The following is a 17,497-nucleotide window of genomic DNA, read 5'->3' on the forward strand; positions in this document are numbered from 1 at the left end:
CAGCTAATTTTTTCCACTAATCAATAGCATTATGCTGGCCTAACATGCACCAGCAAGGCTCTCTTGTTTAATGTTCAAGTTTGAGCATATGCTTCTCCCTGTTTCTTCTGAAGGGGCCTTGTTTGTCAGGCCCAGAGCCAAGGCAGGGGGACAGAACCACATTTTTTCCTTGGATACTGGGACACCAATGGATCTTTTGAATTTATAGGTGGCTGGTGGTTTGAAAGATGCTTTTAATGACATGTGTCAGGACAAGAAGTTAGAGCTCGGCAAACAGCGCCTTCCACATAACTGCTTCATCCATCTGTCCCGCCCTATTAGCTTGGTGGTTCTCTTAGTTCCGAGATAACGTCCCTTTTCCTGTCTCCATAGCTTCCCTATGAGCTGCAAGACATGGTCAACAAGCACCTGCATAGCACTCAGGAGACCTCCGGCCCCGGCCAGGAGGCCCCTCACACCTTGGCTCCATCCGATGTGGTGCCCACCTCGGTGATCGCCAGAGTCCTGGAGAAGCCAGAGTCCCTGGTGCTCAACTCGGCCAAATCCAGCAGCGGCAGTTGCTCCATCGCCGAGGACGTCTTTGTGCATGTCGACATGAGCGGAGCTCCGTCTGACGCTTGCCCAAGCCCAGGCCAGCCCGGGAGCGAGGGGGCGGAGGGAGCGCGGCAGCAAAACGGGGGTTGCAAACCTCCAAGCGGCTTGGAGGGCCTCCCTGGCGAGGTGCCGACATTTGAGAAGCTGAGCCCGTACCCCACCCCGCCCCCGCCCCACCCCATGTACCCAGGGCGCAAGGTGATCGAGTTCTCGGAAGACAAGGTGCGGATCCCAAAGAACAGCCCCCTGCCCAACTGCACCTATGCCACACGCCAAGCCATCTCCTTGAGCCTGGTCCAGGGGGAGGATGAGAACGGCGACAGGCAGCGCACCCTTCCCAGCAGCCCCGCCTCCGAGGGCCAGCGCTCAGCTTCCAGCTGCTCTTACCAGCCATCCCCCAAGGTGAGCCGAGCTCATGGCTCCTCGCAGAGCAGCCCATTCAGCAGCCCCCCACAGGTGCCCAGCACCTTTGCCAGCTCGGCCAGCTCCGAAGAGGACCTGCTGGCTAACTGGCAGCGGATGTTTGTGGAGAAGGCTCCCCCGACCACGGAGCGGGTGCTGGTGAACCGCACCTCCTTCAGCCGCGACACGGCCCAGGAGCTCCAGAAACGTTTCAGCCGCTCCATGCAGGAGCTAGGCCGGGCCGCCTCCACCTACTCAGACGGCGAGGAGTCAGTGCAGAGCTGCAGCTGGACAGTGAGCAGGGACTCCAGCACGGACACCGACAGCACCGAGTCCCGCGCTCGCCGGGGCCACTTCTCCTCCGACTACGGCACGGACTTCTCCCAGGACGAAGCCCACAAGCTGCTGCAAGGGGGTGGCGGAGAGGGGGCGGCAGAGCCCGCCAGCTCTTCCCCAGAGAAGCACAAAGACTATGTGGACCTTGACTCGTCTGGGAGCCCGGCCGAAGAGCAGGAAACACTGCTGCAGGGAAGCCAGGAAAACAGCCAAGAGGGCAACTCCGAGCAGAGCAGGGAGTGCAAGAGCAAGCCTCCTCCGGGCCGCCCCCACCGCAGCCCCAAGAGGATGGGGGTTCACCACCTCCATCGGAAAGACAGCCTGACGCAGGCCCAGGAGCAAGGCAACTTGCTCAACTGAGGGTAGGAAGGAAGCTGCACAGGTGCAACATTGCATCCAGCTCCCAAGGGCTGTTACTCTAGTCCTGAGGTTCAAAGGAGGACCGTCATGGGACTCCTTCCCAGGAATTCCAGGCCATTTTTATATATTTATTGTCTTTTTTAATGCACACTAAGAACGGAGGCAGCTCTCCAGCTACAGCACCAGGGCAAAACATTCGGGTTCCCACCAGCACAGGTGCTTTGTGTCCACAGCTCAGTTTGCACTCATGCCCTTCCTTCCACAGCTCAGTTCTGCCTTCACACTCCGATTCCTTCCTGCTAACATCCCATCCCATTGTGGGTTCTGAGTTACGCCCCTGAAGCAGCTCAAGCCTCTATTCCTACGTGCCAAGAAGTAGGAACACGCTGTCCCTATTTTCCTCGTGTGAATCTTCCCCCAAGGGCGATGGCTTCCGTTAGGTGGGCGTCCCCAGATGTGTGAGCTTCGCTGCTTTCTTTTCCTGAATTCTGCTACGTGGATGTGCGCCGGTGTGAATAGGTGGGACGATGCTCAGAGGCCACCTCCGCAGTTCCCTTGCTTCCTGAACCCAGCATGGTTACTTGTTAGGAGGAGTGCCACTCGGGAGCCTGCCAGAATGGCCCTTGGAGCTTCCCTGCTCCAGCCAGCCAGCAAAATGGAGGCTGGACCATTTGCCATAATGGGCTCGGCTGCATGTGACTGTCGTGTCGGCTCTTTCTTGGGTGGTCTGTGTCTCATTTGGATGACGTGAAGCTATGTGTTCTTTTACTTGCTTTCTTATAGGTCTTTGTCTTTTGAAATGTGCTTACCTCTTCCTTTTGTGAACGAGCAAAGAATGTGCAGGGATGGGGTGGGGGGATTGGTCAGAGAGCATCTGCTCTGCAAGAAGTGGCTCATCTCTTCCTCACTATTGCCCTATGGCCACCACCTGCTGAGGAGTTGCTAAAGCCTAAGCAATGCGGCCATCTTGCCTCTGTAGGACCCATCCTCTTTGCCCCTTGGAGATGGTGGGTGAGGTTGAGCATCCTATCGGGGCTGTGATCCAAATCGACACTAGTGCCTTCCCAAGGCCTTAGGCAAGGTCTGATATTCCCCCTCCCCTTCTTGCTTTGTTTTTTTTGTATGTATTCAGTGTTGTATTTTCCCCCCTCTCCCTTTGCAGTATGTTTCTGTGTTTTGCGTATATCTGTGCACGCACCTGGGGAGGAAAAGGTTGCCAGTGTTAGGAATTTTTCACTGAATGATCACGTTCCATGGACGTCGTTTCCTAGCCTGCCCTTGGTGCAACCAGTGCAATGTTCAAGAAAACAGTGAGAAGACTAGGCTGCTGAGCTTGGTTGCATTGCCAGCTGCTTATGTCCGGATGGAGTCTGTGTGATCTTCTTCTGGAGAGTACCCTAAAGCCTTTCTTCTTAGCACAGGGAGTCTTCTCCCTTGCAAACACCAGCAAAGCAGCTGCAAGCTGCCCAGAAAACCCACTCATAGCCCTGCAGGACCAAGAACTTCCCCCGAAACCTTCCAGTATCCATTGGATGGCTGCCATGGCCTATCTTGTGTCGATCTGCTTGCCTTTTGTGCTGTCCCCTGCTGCCTCTCTTCAGATCTAACCAGGGTCTGCTGTGTGTTGATTGTGGAGCAGTCTGGCCATAGCTAACTTTTTGATGTGGCCTTCTTCATTGGCCACTTCTCTTGCTGATAAGCTGCTGGCGGTTGCATCCCAGCATTGGGGTGTGACTCAGTATTTTCAGTTTAGCTATGCTAATAAATTGGTGCTAAATATGGACACCCTTCATTTTGCCTATGCGGCACTTAACCCGTAATGATCTGACTTCTACAGCTGGCAGCTGCTTGCTTTGCTCAGCCACTCTCCTCCTTCAGCCCTTGATTTCTTGGAATTTCCTTTGCTCTTCAAAAGGTAGAATCCAAGTTGCCACATGTTCCTGCTCCAGCACTGCAGTGTTCTTTTTTTTGCTGCAAAGGATGCTTTGGGGTTTCCTGGTGACCTCTTGTTTGTGGTCAGTATTGGACAGATATGGTGCTGGGTGAAGCCTATCCCATAGAATCTGGGCCCTTCTCATGAGCTTGGCTAAAATGGAACTGATTTCAGCACATCCCACTGAGACAATTTTTTTTAGTCTGGAGCCCAGGCCTCCTTTCTGTGGCTGGGCTGCACAACTGCACATAAGGCAATCTGAAACTGTCACAATTGCAGCCACCAAACGGGCAATTCCAAGCAGTTACTACGATGTTGGTTGAGACCAATCTCCATTTCCTTTAATTCTATTGTACTAAAGGTTGGGAGGAGGGGAGGGAAAGGAGATCATTCTGGAGTACAACCAAACCGTGCCATTTATTTCACATGGGTCTGGGTGGCAGCGAAACCTGCAGGAGAATTGAGGATCAGGTCTGTGTTAGTCCTGCTGCTGCAGCCGTCCTCCCAGAGCTCCTTTTGTGCAGTCCTGCATCTCAGCCCTTTGTATCCTCCTCCTCTCTGGCAGTATTATGAATTCTCTCTCGGGGAGCTTGAGTTGCCTTCTTTGGCTGCCCCACGTTTTACAATGTCCCAACTCAAGACTGTTAATCTGCGACTAATGTGTTTTTTTCTGAGATTTTCAAACTGATGATGTATATTTTAAAGCCAGAAATAAACTATTTTAAAAGTACGTCTGAAGCTGACTGTTGTGCTGCTAGGAGCTGAAAGGGGGAGCACAAGAAACCACAGCAACTGAAAGGTTTTTAGGGTGTTCGGTTTTTTGACCTGCGGCTCTGCATGGCTGCAAGCAAAGGGACTTCCTCTTCATTCTTTTAATTCGGGGTTGGTGAGCCTGTGGTCCTCTGGACATCCTATTACAAAAATTCCCATCATCCCTTACTATTGGCCATGTTTCCTGGGGTTAACGAGAATTGGAATTTCAGCAACATGTGGAGAAGGCCCCAGGTTCCTGATCCTTGCTTTAATTTGAGATGCATGGGATTGAGTCTCGGACCCTTCTGCAGGCACAATGTGTGCTGTGTCCATGATCTACAGCCCTCTTTGGAAAGGTTCACACAGACTTGATCGGTCTTCTCAATGGGTCACGTGCAACTGGTTATGCTAGGGGAAGCCAGCACATGGACTCCTGCTAGCTGTGAGTATCCTCCCCCACTTGCAATACTCTAACCCACCCCCAAGTCTTTTTGTGCAGGTTTAGGGGATACACAAGGGCAGGAGAGGGTGGGCTTGCCTTCCCAAGGAAAAACATGGCACTGATGGAGCCTTAGTGCTATGTTGAATATAAGCCATTGTCATGACTGTGTTTACATTGCCAATTTACTTCTGGATCTTTTAGCAACTATGCTACTAATGTAGGGTTTGTATTTGGACCTCTGTAGGATAGAAATATAGGGACACGGGTGGCGCTGTGGGTTAAACCACAGAGCCTAGGGTTTGCCGATCAGAAGGTCGGCGGTTCGAATCCCCGCGATGGGGTGAGCTCCCGTTGTTCAGTCCCTGCTCCTGCCAACCTAGCAGTTCAAAAGCACATCAAAGTGCAAGTAGATAGGTAAACTGTGTTTCCGTGTGCTGCTCTGGTTCGGCAGAAGTGGGTTTGTCATGCTGGCCACATGACCTGGAAGCTGTACCCCGGCTCCCTCGGCCAATAACTCGAGATGAGCGCCGCAACCCCAGAGTCGGTCATGACTGGACCTAATGGTCAGAGGTCCCTTTACCTTTAGGACAAAAAGCAACCTCTTCCTATATGACGAGGCACCTGCCTCTATAAAATGGAAGTAGATTGTCCACTTTCATGACATCATGTCTTTATTCCCTCTCCCCCTGTTTATGTAGCTGTCCCATAAATCACGCGGACTGTGGCGGCCACAATATCCTAATTAGAAGCTGCATGGCACTGCTGCCTCCTGGTGGTTCTCTTGGCTTTTGTGATTGAATCCGAGAAAATAATTTATGGGTTTTGTTTGTTTGGGGCTAGGAGAATCGTCCAAAGCAAAACAGAGTTCTGCTGTCCCTAGAGTCCTGCATGGAAACAACAGCCACTGAACGCTTAGGAGGAAGAGGAATGGGTACCATTGTAACAAACACATTTCCACAAACTGCCTTGCATGGCTGAGGCCTTACGTCGCGAATGGAGAACTTGTGGCCCTCCAGATGTTATTAGACTGCAGCTACCATTAGCCCCTGCCAGTATGGCCAGTGGTTGGAGGTGGTGAGAGCTGTAGCAGTCAACAATTGCTGGAGGGCCACAATTCCCACAGGAGGTATTTATTTTTGCCCCATTTTGCAGCCCTTGTTCGTACTATTCCACAACAGTTTCCCTGCACTGAAGTGGCTGTTTACACAAAAGAAGCAAGGTCAGTAGTTGTCCGCATTATAGCACTTTGGGGTTTGCTTGAAGTTGGGTTTGTGTGCTTAGAAGTGCGCATATCTTCAAATGTAAAAATGGAGCAGACGCTGAACAGCAGAGCAGAGCCAGTGCTCACTGCCTTAGATCTTACTTGTCACTGGATTGCAGAGCGGTATAAACGTCACAACCAGCCCAATTTAGTCCTCTGATCTTAACATCAGTATTTAAGCTGGGGGGAACCAGGATGCAGTCCCATCAGACTACCAGAGCCTCTGCTTCTGCCTGCCTCTTCCCCCTAGACCTCTGTGTTCTCTGCTGATGCAGGAAGGAAAGCATCAAATTGCAGGCAGTGGGGGAACTAATCTGAATTGGGACCAGTGGGGGGGTTGTTGGGAGGGGGGCTTTAACCCTTTGCCTCCTACCATAGTCCTGATCTAGAGCAGGGGCCACACCCCTGCAATTTAGCAATAAAAACCCCTCCCTTTGGGGCTGACAATGAGTTCCTTCCACAATAAAAATTGCTGTAGGGTCTATGTGAAAGAGAGGGTTGAATGAGAGGTGCTTGTGTGCTTAGATTGATAGGGATGAGGCCACCTCCACTGCTGGTATATGGCCACATTATTACCTTCAAGGTAATGCAACCTTCTGAAATTAGGGGTACTATAAGAGCACCCAAAGTGTGCACACTGTCCCTATGGGATTTTTTCTCCTGGGTATTTCTGGTAGCACCTGTGACTGCCTTGAGTGTCTTAGTGGAGTCATTATGGGACCCAAGGGCACGCACTACAGCTTACTTGGGGAAAATAATTATTCTCGGCCCATTAGAGGCAGCGCAACAAAAATTACTATAAGGTTGCATTATTTCCCTTAGTGAAGCTGCCTTGCTGATGTGTAGTTAGAAAGGAAAGAGCCTCATGGCCACAACTGGGCCATTTCTGTGAACTTTATATAAAATTCTACTTAAGACATAGGTACAAGCAATAAAAAGCATCTGTTATACATAAATATACACATCTGAATAAATACAGCCTCCTGCAAAGATTAGTCAAGAATGGATGGTGTGACCTAAAAATACAGCAACTGGACAATCACAAGCAACTGACAAGTTGTGTGACACAGACATAGAGATTAACTTGGGCCATGTCCCAGTGTGGAGCTAAAAGTGACTTCAGTAAGACACAGTGTGTGGATCTGCACTCAGGGCAGGCGCAGCAATTACACCTAGACATTAGGCTTTCACACCCATCTGTTTGCCTAGTGCATACACTCACTTGCAAACACACAAGCACAGTACACATTCACACATGATATATGTGTGAATGCACTTTTTAAAAAAAATAAACACAGTCTTTCCACATACATGGAAATGATGTTCTCATTAGAGGCAATGGGAGTTTCCTTTTCACATTTCTGTTTCTGCTAGAAGACTTTCTCCAAGGCCTGAAGTTACCAAGACCATCTGGGAACTAGAATCTGTGAAATGGAAAAAAGGTGGTTTTAGCCAATGAACAGGATTTGGAAGTGGGGCAACCATGATTTGTAGCTGGATCCTAAGCACAGGGCTAGGAAGACTCAAATCTATTATAAAGGAGAACATGAAGTGTTAAGTAGAATTCAAGAAAGCACCTCCTTGAATACTCCTGAAGTGAAGCAATTGGCAATTAAATAGATTCATTTTATGCCTAAAGTGTATAGCACAATACTAACCATGTCTATGGAGAAGTGTATCTTATTGAATTCAATGGGGCTTACTCCCAGATAAATTGGATTACAATTGTAGCTGCAGACCATGACCACGTAGAATCCCGTCCTCTTCCTCCCCACTCCCTGGATTCATATGTGCTGTTTCCACAGACAGGTTGTGTGGTTCCACTAGCCTACCTTAACCTGGTGCCCTCCCTGTTTCCAGCATCCGCCAGTTTGGTCAACGGTCAAGGATGATGAAAGTTCAAATAAGCACCAGGTTGGGGAAGGTAAGGGCTGCATAAGCAGGCAGCTCCTTTGTTATAATTATTGGGCTCCAAGTGCAGTATCAGAACACCCATTAGAATGAGCTGCCTCTTGATTTGAAGTCTGCACACAACGAAGTTTCCTTTTCCAAAATACACAGTTAAAAAGGAGGCCTGCTAATGTGAAGCTGGATTAAACTCTGTGCTTAGACATCCACACTTAACTTGCTCTAGTATTTTCCTTTTAACTCCTGTACATAGCTGCCAAGTTATCCCTTTTTTACAGGGATTTTCCCTTATGCTGAATAGGCCTCCTCGCGAGAAAAGCGAAAACTTGGCAGCTATGCTCCTGTAATAGGGAGATAACGGTAGCTCTCCGCTTGATAGGCACATGAGATGTGCTTTACAAAATCTTTGGGTTTCTGTTGAAGACTTTGCCCTATAATTACACAAAAGAACCCAAATGGGGGACCAGACTTTGGTTTTTGTTCAAACAGGAGATTATAACCCCTTCATAAACCAATTTGCAGTGTTGATTTCAGAAAATCATTAGCGGCTGGATTGCATTTCAGTTTACTGCTGCCAGTGCATTTGTGCCAAGGACTAGATTTCATAGTGTAGGAATGTGTTTTCATCTCTGACTAAGCTCTATTCTAATATCAATACTGGGGCAAAAGTATATGCTTCTATGTGTGCATTTTAGCTCAGTTGGTAGAGCATGAGACTCTTATTCTCAGGGTTGTGGGTTCAAGACTCACATTGAGCAAAAGATTCCTGCACTGAGGGGGGGTTGGACTAGATGACTCTCATGGCCCCTTCCAACCCTGTGATTCTATGATGCTATGAAATACCAGTACTGAAATTTTGTGACCTTCAATTTTTTAAGGGCCCTGAATGTCATGGTTTCCCATGGTTAGCCTCCCCCTCCCAGCTTCACCCCCCCCCCCAATCTTCCTCCTCCGCAGTGGAGGCAGCCCCAGCAGACTTACTGCTATGGCAGATCCAGTTGTTCTTCTCCCTTGCCATGACTTCACGAGTCTCCGTCTCATCGTCTTCCTCACCCTCAGAAAGAAGGTCGGAGATCTGCTGCTGAAGCTCAGGGCTGATGTTGTTCTCTGCCAGGATCAGCGTCCGTAAAGCTGTTGGGTAGTTTTCCACCATATCCAGCAGGATCTAAACAGAACAAGAGTCAAGAGGCTGGTTGGTAAGCAACTCAGCCATGGGCGTACCCAGGATCAAAACTAGGGGGGGGGCAAGGGGAGGGGCCAAGGCACGGAAGGGGAGGGGCCACAAAGTGGGCGGGAACGGCAAACTCGCGCTCCGCCGGGCTGTGCCCCTCCCTAGAAGCAGGGCTGGTGGCCGGAGGCGGAGCCCAGCCCAGCGGAGCGCGAGTTCAGCGTTCCCGCCCGCCCGCCGCGCCGCGCTCTCTGGTTCCCCGCCGCGCTTGGCCTTGCCAGAGGGCGCGACGGGGAGCTGGAGGGAGGGCGCAGCGCGGCGGGCGGGAACGGCGAACTCGCGCTCCGCCGGGCTGTGCCCCTCCCTAGAAGCAGGGCTGGTGGGCGGAGGCGGAGCCCAGCCCAGCGGAGCGCGAGTTCGGCGTTCCTGCCCACCGCGCCGCGCTCCCTGGTTCCCCGCCGCGCTTGGCCTTGCCTGAGGGCGCGGCGGGGAGCTGGAGGGAGGGTGCAGCGCGGTGCGGCGGGAATGGCGAACTCGCGCTCCCCCGGGCTGTGCTCCGCCTCTGCCCACCAGCCCTGCTTCTAGAGTAGGGCAGCTGCCCTAACTTGCCCCGTGGTGGGTACGCCCTTGAACTCAGCTTAGAGGCAAGAGAACCAAGGAAGGAGAATGCAAAGGGGCTCCAGTCTTCCTGACAAACTTCCCCCGAGACAGTGCATTTGAGGAAAGAGTGCATTTGGGGTAGATAAAAGTAGACGAAACTAGTCTGCCCACTTCCATGACGTAGAAGAAGAGTTTGGATTTGATATCCCGCTTTATCACTACCTGAAGGAGTCTCAAAGCGGCTAACATTCTCCTTTCCCTTCCCCACAACAAACCTGTGAGGTGAGTGGGGCTGAGAGACTTCAAAGAACTGTGACTAGCCCTAGGTCACCCAGCAGCTGCATGTGGAGGAGCGGAGATGTGAACCCAGTTCACCAGATTACGAGTCTACTGCTCTTAACCACTACACCGCAAATGGAAGGCAGCAAAGGACCATGTTCTCCTTACCAAGGCTGATTGGTTGGTGAGTCCCGTTCCTTCCAAGTCCAAAACCTCGAGGGTGCGGCTGGATGCCACAGAAACTGCCAGCATTCCTGCTATTTGGTCACCTAGACGGTAGAAAGTCAGGAGGTGTTAGAAGACCTCACAGAGGCCATGTTGCATGCAGCCATTCCATTTTGTTGGGCAGTACAAAAACCTCAACTCTACCAGCAACCCCCCAATGGCACTTGTTTAATAAATGAACGCCACAGATGCATTCAAAAGGTGCAGATTTCCAATCTCATTCAAAGGTGCTGCACCTGTTTAATGTCTGCCTGTTAAAGGCACAATACATTGGGGGGGGAGTGATCACTTTGTGCATCTGTTTTTCTGCTGCTTTTCTCTTTTTAAGTTGGCTAGGGGGAAAAAACACCCTCTGCACCTGTGGCAGCAGCACAAAACCTCTAGCTGAGCTTAGTCTTAATTAGAAGGTATTGCTTCTGGGTCAGAGGAGAAGGCTTCTGCCAGGCTTTAAGGCCCGAGCACCTCTCATTTTGCAGGGTAAACCCTGACAGCAGAAAGAAGAAAGGCCTCACCCAGTTTTGAAAGGACAGGATTAGGTGGGGTGTGCTGAGGAACGTCTCACATTTGCTTCCCTGAGGCAGGAGGGATGGGAAGAGGAGAGAGCTGCCTGGTCTAGTCTCCTCTCTCACCAGCTGCCAATTTTGCTCAGGCAGCGCAGCTGCAGAGAGGGAAGAGAAGTGGTTTCCATGGTAACCACTGCTGGGGCTCCTCTCCTCTTTGCTGTATTTGGAAGAAGATGAGGAGGCAAGGGCGGGGGAAGAAGCATGGTCTGACTCCCGAGCCCAGTGGCAGCAGCCTACATGGGGCTGCAAAGATAACATTCAGAGGACGGGTACTACTGCCACTTTGTACACAGGAAGAGGAAGTGCACATAAGTGTATGGCGGGCTGCTCTTCAGGCCTCCTCAGCTTGGAAGCAAGTCTCATCCCTTGCAGAACATGGTAGGCCGCTATCTTATATTCTCCCAGGCCCAGGCTGGCAATTGTCGGTTTCATTTCGTATTTTGAATGGCCAGGTTCTTTAATAGCCTATTGCTTAGGACTTTCTCTTTTTTTAAGTGCAAAGGTGGTAACTCTATTCCAGACAAAGGGGACACTAGTTTACACACACATGCAAACTCTATCAGGAAAGGAAAGGGCCTGTAGCTCAAGGGCAGATCACAGAGACTGGGAAACATCCTGGAGAGCTGCTACCTAAGTACAGACCAGGGACGGAGCATCTCTCTGGCCTTTCAGGTGCTTTAGGAAGGAGGAGGGGGGACTCTAGGACCCTATCAGAGCCCTCACGCCTCCTTCCCAAAGCCCAATGCCTTGGAGAGGGCCCCCCCCCTCAGCTCAGCACCTACACTTCTCACACAGCACTACGTAAATCTGCCCCACAGGTGTTTGGTGATTTGATTCCATCATATTGGTTTTCTGTTATCAGAAACTAATCACTGCTGATTAGTTTCAAGCTCCATTCAAGGTGCTAGGGTTGGTTTTAAAAACCCTTAAACAGTTTTGGACCTAGGAGCTGCCTCAACCTCAAGCGACAAGGCTGCTTTCAACCAGGGTCAGGACCTTCTCTGTTATGGCACCCAACTATGTGGGAATGCTTTGCCAAGTAAGATGTGCTGGGCCCCATCATAATACCGCAGTTGCAGGCATAGCTTTTTAAAAATGCTTTTGACTGATTAATTCATTTTCTGGTACCTTAGTATGATGGTGGTTTTGGAAACGTTAAATTAGCTTTGTGTTTATTTTCAGAGTGTGTGTAATATTGGAATGGAAACTTGTTTCACAGTGTTTTGTTATCTGCTCTGTTTGCCGCCTTGAGAAATTTAAAAAAAACATAAAATAATGAAGAGAAAGGGCCGAGTTGGATTGTGATTGGACTTGTCCTAGATGCAGGCTCTTTATCATTCACCAAGCAACATCCTCCCTTGTTTAAAAGAGAGAGAGAGAGAGAGAGAGAGAGAGAGAGAGAGAGAGAGAGAGAGAGAGAGAGAGAGAGAGAGAAGCCGTGCACAATATCCATGCTCTTCTCACCCAGTGGGTTGTAGTCCAAGTTCAACACTCGCACCTGGGAACTATGAGCCACTGCAATAGCCAGGCGCCCCCATCCTTTGGCTGTGATGCCAGGGTTAGCACTGAGAGTCAACTCCTTCAAACCTAAGGGAAGCCAAGTGAGTTTACACAGAGACAAGATCTCACTCTTGTATTCAGGATTATAATCAACTGCATATATACTGCCCTTTTATTCTCCCTGCAAAATAATGGGTGTGGATTAAAATATCCACTCCACATTTTACATTTGCTTTAAAATACTACTACTACTACTACTACTACTACTAATAATAATAATAATAAAAAAAATAAACAACCCCGGAACACATTTTAACCACTCTTTTGGGAAAACTATCAGGATGGTTAAAAGGACAGATTTCTTAAGAACAAACTGCGGGACAGTTGTATGTTAACACAAGTTGCATTCAGAGACATTAAATGTGTAGGTTAAATTGCTGTCCTCCACCCTTTGAAAGGTTTCTTGGAGCAGAAGTGGCTCAAGTCATTTTGGTGGCTGGCAAAGGAAACTCCAACAGCACCCACATCCCCAAGGTTGATAAATATAAAATAAGGGAAGGGAAAACTAATCTGTACCAAGTCATCTTGTGAATGCTTTATTAGAATGTGACATTTTGATGTTTGCCACTCTCGGCTCCTTTGGGAGAAAGGGCAGGATACAAATATAATAAATAACAATTAAATGTTCACGAATGCCCTGCAACTTTGGAAGCATTTGATGACATGCTACATTTGTCCATGTGAACACACACTTCAGCTGAGTCTGGTAACTGTAGACATAAATGTTGTGGAAACTGTTCCCAAGATAAGCATTGGGAGAACATGTGCTAATTTTCACATGCTAACAGGCTACAAGCAGAATAATTTGCATTATACTTACAGAGTTAATTTTCTGGTATGATACTGTCTGAACGATGCCCTCATTTGTCTACACTAGAGATGGGAAACCTTATTGTTTTTATTATAAAATATATTACCCGCCCTTCACCAGCAGATTCCAGGGCAGGTTAAAAAAAAAATCCCTCCAGATGTTGTGGACTTTCAAACCCCATCAATCCTAGCCAGCATGGCCAATGGTCACAGATGAGGGGAACTTGAATCCAATAAGATATGGAGGACAACAAGTTATTGATCCCTGGCCTACAGTATCTGATTCCTTTCCCTTTCACAACTAGCTGCCCACCACCCCAACCACAGAAACAGCAGGCCCCAAAAGAGGACAAAGTGCTATCACAAGGAGGACAAGAAGAAGCAAGAAAGAACAGCTCTTTAAGGTGAAAGGATGATCTCATTCAAAAAGGCAGAGGGGGCAATTTTTCTTTCTAATGGATCATGTTACACACTGAGGTTCCAAATTTACCAGAATACACAACAGATCTTCAGTGCCCTTATTTTTTCCTCCAGATTGCTCTTGCAAGCCTAGTGGCATGCTTAATGCAGCAGAGTGGAAGAGGACGGCTGAAAACTCGGTCAAAGTATTATTTTCCAGTCCGCCAGTCTCTGATACTCTTTTCTCAAAAGACTTTTGATTTAGCTCAAGATAATTCCTTCAGCAAAAAATAATCTTTGCTGATATTTCTGAGTAGCACCAACAGATAACATTTACAGCAAAGGGCATTTCAGAAAAAGGAAAATTGCTTTTAATGTGACAGCATCAAGTTTTAGTTGCAAAAATAAAAAGCAAAACAACTGCAAAGCCTACAGATCCTCACACTGACTTAATGGGAAATGACTGTTTAGTTCTATAACAGGGCAAAGTATAATTACTTCTATTCTGAATACCTTCTCTCCCAGAATGAGAATCCACTTATTCTTAGCAAGCCACAGATCCTTAGCCAACAGAGTAAATTTCACTATAATTTCACTGTGCTGAAAACTCAGTGCTACAATTTGTCAGGGGGTCTCTTTACTCTCCGAAGAAGAAAAACAATAGTTTAAAGCAGGCATCCCCAAACTGCGGCCCTCCAGATGTTTTGGCCTCCCATGATCCCTAGCTAACAGGACCAGTGGTCAGGGATGATGGGGATTGTAGTCCAAAACATCTGGAGGGCCGAAGTTTGGGGATGCCTGGTTTAAAGGGATGTGATGAAAGCAGAGCAGACTTGTTCTTTGTTGTTCCAGAACTAGCAAGTGGAAATTGCAGGAGAGCAAATTTTGGAACAGAAACTTCCCCGATGGTTAGGGCTGTTAAACAAAGAACAGGCTGCCCTGGGAAGTATTTAAGCGGAGGCTGGACAGCCATCTGTCAGGGATGCCGTGGTTGCATCCTGTATTGCAGATCCTGTTCTGAACAGGGAGTGGACATTACCTCCACAACCCTTCCAACTGTAGAACTGTATGAACAAATATATGAAGTCTGTTATGAGCTCCAGAGGTATACAAGAACTTCACACATCCAGTTTTGCTTACCTGACTTGGCCCCATCAGGAGGGAGCAGTCCACAGATCAAGTTAATACCTTCATCACCCAGCATGCAGTCCCCTAAGTCCAAGGCCACTAGTGAGGGATGGATGGAGAGTGCTGGGTTCAGAAGAGCCAGACCAGCGTCTGTCAGGGGACTTCCATGGAGGCTGTGCAAGAATAAATGGTTAGGAATTAAAATACCGTTCCTCAAGAGTTGCAGTTGACTTCACCCAGCTCTAACTATGACAAAGAAATGCAGTAAATACGGTAAGTTAACAGGGGCGATTTATACCAACAACTCTAAAAGACGAAGATTCATTAAAGGAGTCTTCGAATCTGCTTCCTTACTCCCCACTTCCTTTTCTGTCATGGTAGCAGATTCCTTTATCACTATGGTTTCCTCCCCACCCCCAAACCTGCTTTTCAGTGTCCTACTCTTCCTTATGACACAACATGCATAGCTTTGTCCTGGGTTTGCTGCCCTGAGATATTTGTTGTTGTTTAGTCGTGTCCGACTCTTCGTGACCCCATGGATCAAAGCACGCCAGGCACTCCTGTCTTCCACTGCCTCCCGCAGTTTGGTCAGACTCGTGTTGGTAGCTTCGAGAACACTGTCCAACCATCTCCTCTGTCATCCCCTTCTCCTTGTGCCCTCAATCTTTCCCAACATCAGGGTCTTTTCCAGGGAGTCTTCTCTTCTCATGAGGTGGCCCTGAGATATACAGTACTGGAATTTGGCTTAGGGTAATAAAATGTTGCCCAAATGCAAGTTTCACTGTTTCTGTTTAAGAAGATTAATCTGTATTGGGTTTGAAATAATCTAGAATGCTATCACTATTTTGGATTAGAATCACAACCTTGCCCTCAAAGCCCTTTTGGTGTGTGTGTGGGGGAGGGGGGACTTTGCACCTAGAGCCAAAGGTTAGTTACCGGTAAAAGGTGTTAAGGACTAACGGCTCAATCCATGTCTACTCAGAAGTCAATGAGATTTGCTCCCAGTAAATGGGGTTTGGACTACACAGATACACTAAACAATTTTGAAAGCCCACCAGCAACAGCTGCAATCCTATGCACACTTAGCTGTGAGCAAGATTTAACATAATGGGGCTTACTTTTGAGTAAACATGCATATGAATCGGACTGCAAGACTTCTGCCAGCAGAACTGGGCACCTTTTTTCAAGTCCTACTACCGGTAAGTAGAGGGCTACTCACAACAAAGACTGGACAGAGCGGTTGGTCTTCAGGGCTTCAGCCAGTTGCTTGACCCGATTGATATTGGAGACAATCCCCAAGTTAAGATTAAGTTGAGCTAATGAGTGAGATTCTGCGACCCCCCTGCAGATGCGGCCAAAATCTCTGTCGGAAAGCTGACAGCCCCGGAGCGAAAGCAGTTTGATGGAGTTCTCTCTCAGGCTCTCACAGATATCCCGAATCTCGGCACTTGATAAAGTCTCCCCAGAGATCTGGATAGATCCCGGCAACATATTTATATCTTTGTGAATAAAACACTCTCAGCAGCTAGCTGTAACGCTAATCCGGATTTGTGCAAGCAACGTGCAATTCAGAGCAGTGCAGGGATTGCTTTGCAATCCGGTTCAGAAGAGGTAAGGAGCGCGTTAAGGAAATCAGTGGACCGACGGTTGTGCAATCCTGTGCAAACGAAGCTGGAGGCCACCGTGCAATGTTACAATACCCGAGTTCAATGTGCTATTCAGCTCAGTCCAGAATATAGTACTTCTTGTACGCAGTTCAAATAGGTGCTCCTTAAAGCGGCTTTAAGCGTTGCGCAAGCCGGATCCGCGTAGAAACTTCTGTGCGACCCGGATGCATCAAGGTAAATTCTGTGCAAATCCAAATTAAAGCATGTGGAGAACAATAATGGGTACTCTCTAATATATGTCAAAAGCAGAGCGCTTTCCAGTCCAGAGCAGGGTTGTGAAGAGGGTAAGGTGAGCAGACCGGGTTAAGGTGGTGCAGGCAGATGCCAAGCAATCTGAAATAACAGGAGCAAGAAATGCAAATCCAAATCGGTGCCAGATCCTTTCTGGAATTTCACACGAATAGAAGAAAAACGAGCGTGTGTGTGTGTGTGTGTGTGTGTGTGTGTGTGTGTTCAGGCTCCTGCGCAATCGGAGAACAAGCCGCCGTGTCCGCCGGGGAAGGGGGGGCGGGCTGCCGTGCCCTCCAGCTTCAGTCGTCTATGAACGATCTTCCCCCTTCCCCGGCGCCCTCCTTGCCATCCACAGCAATGCAACCTCGGTCGCTGAGGCTCGTCCTGCCGCCGCACCTGCTCCGCCTTCACTCCCGGGCCCGGGCCAGATCCTACGACTCCCGGGCGCGAGTCCCTCCTCCGGCCGCCGCGCCTGCTCCTCCTCCTCTTAGCGCACCGGCGGCTCCCGCGGCAGCGCCCAGCGCATAGTGCCGGCGGCGGGACGGGGTCGCCAGCGCCGCTGCAGAGACCGGAGCTGCGCTGTCTCCTCCCTCCTTATGCCCCCAGGGTGCGCGTGTGGCGGGGCGGGAGGAGGACCCAGCTTTGTTTGGCGCTGCGCCGGTTCCTATGGCCACAGCCAGGCACCGCAGCCTGCGCTCTTGCCAAGCCGGGCCACGCGGCTGCTGCCCCGCCGCCGCCTCCCCAGGCGCGCTGTCCTGCCCCGGGCTCCACCTCCAGGCCCTCCCCGCCGACAGGGGCTGTGCGTGAGGCCGGGGCTGACGGGATTTCATTTAGATCCAGGCGCTCGGTTGGTGGAGGAAGCCGGGGCCGGGCGGGGT

The 17,497-nt window shown here is 49.5% G+C and overlaps 2 protein-coding genes across 13 annotated transcripts in view; one reads left to right on the forward strand and one right to left on the reverse strand.

Moving 5' to 3' along the window:
- The window catches only part of TJAP1 (tight junction associated protein 1), a 45,081-nt gene extending 40,726 nt beyond the window's left edge, over positions 1–4,355 (forward strand). For 11 of the 12 annotated variants that reach the window (XM_088666560.1, XM_088666569.1, XM_088666562.1 and 8 more), the window contains one exon: positions 373–4,355. In XM_088666560.1, coding sequence (XP_088522686.1) covers positions 373–1,692 — 1,320 coding nt within the window. In that variant the 3' untranslated portion in view covers positions 1,693–4,355. The remainder of the gene's footprint in view (positions 1–372) is intronic. The other variant, XM_088666570.1, reaches the window with a different exon arrangement.
- A 2,605-nt stretch (positions 4,356–6,960) lies between these two features.
- On the reverse strand, positions 6,961–17,405 carry LRRC73 (leucine rich repeat containing 73). The gene is made up of 6 exons (XM_035108208.3): positions 15,941–17,405; positions 14,734–14,894; positions 12,289–12,411; positions 10,205–10,305; positions 8,971–9,154; positions 6,961–7,505 (listed from the first exon to the last, which is right to left on the reverse strand). Exons 1-6 carry the CDS (start codon positions 16,210–16,212, stop codon positions 7,435–7,437), a joined length of 912 nt encoding a protein of 303 aa, XP_034964099.1. The 5' UTR covers positions 16,213–17,405; the 3' UTR covers positions 6,961–7,434.
- Positions 17,406–17,497: the final 92 nt, after the last annotated feature.

The sequence above is a fragment of the Zootoca vivipara genome, chromosome 3 (assembly GCF_965207765.1).
Source record: "Zootoca vivipara chromosome 3, rZooViv2.hap1.1, whole genome shotgun sequence".
Classification (NCBI taxonomy): domain Eukaryota; kingdom Metazoa; phylum Chordata; class Lepidosauria; order Squamata; family Lacertidae; genus Zootoca; species Zootoca vivipara.

Coding starts and splice junctions, on each gene's coding strand:
- LRRC73 (XM_035108208.3), bottom strand. CDS start 16,212: ATGTTGCCGGGATCTATCCAGATCTCTGGGGAGACTTTATCAAGTGCC. Junction 14,895..15,940: donor CGCTCTGTCCAGTCTTTGTT/GTGAGTAGCCCT, acceptor ATTCTTGCACAG/CCTCCATGGAAGTCCCCTGA. Junction 10,306..12,288: donor CTTGGACTACAACCCACTGG/GTGAGAAGAGCA, acceptor TCTACCGTCTAG/GTGACCAAATAGCAGGAATG.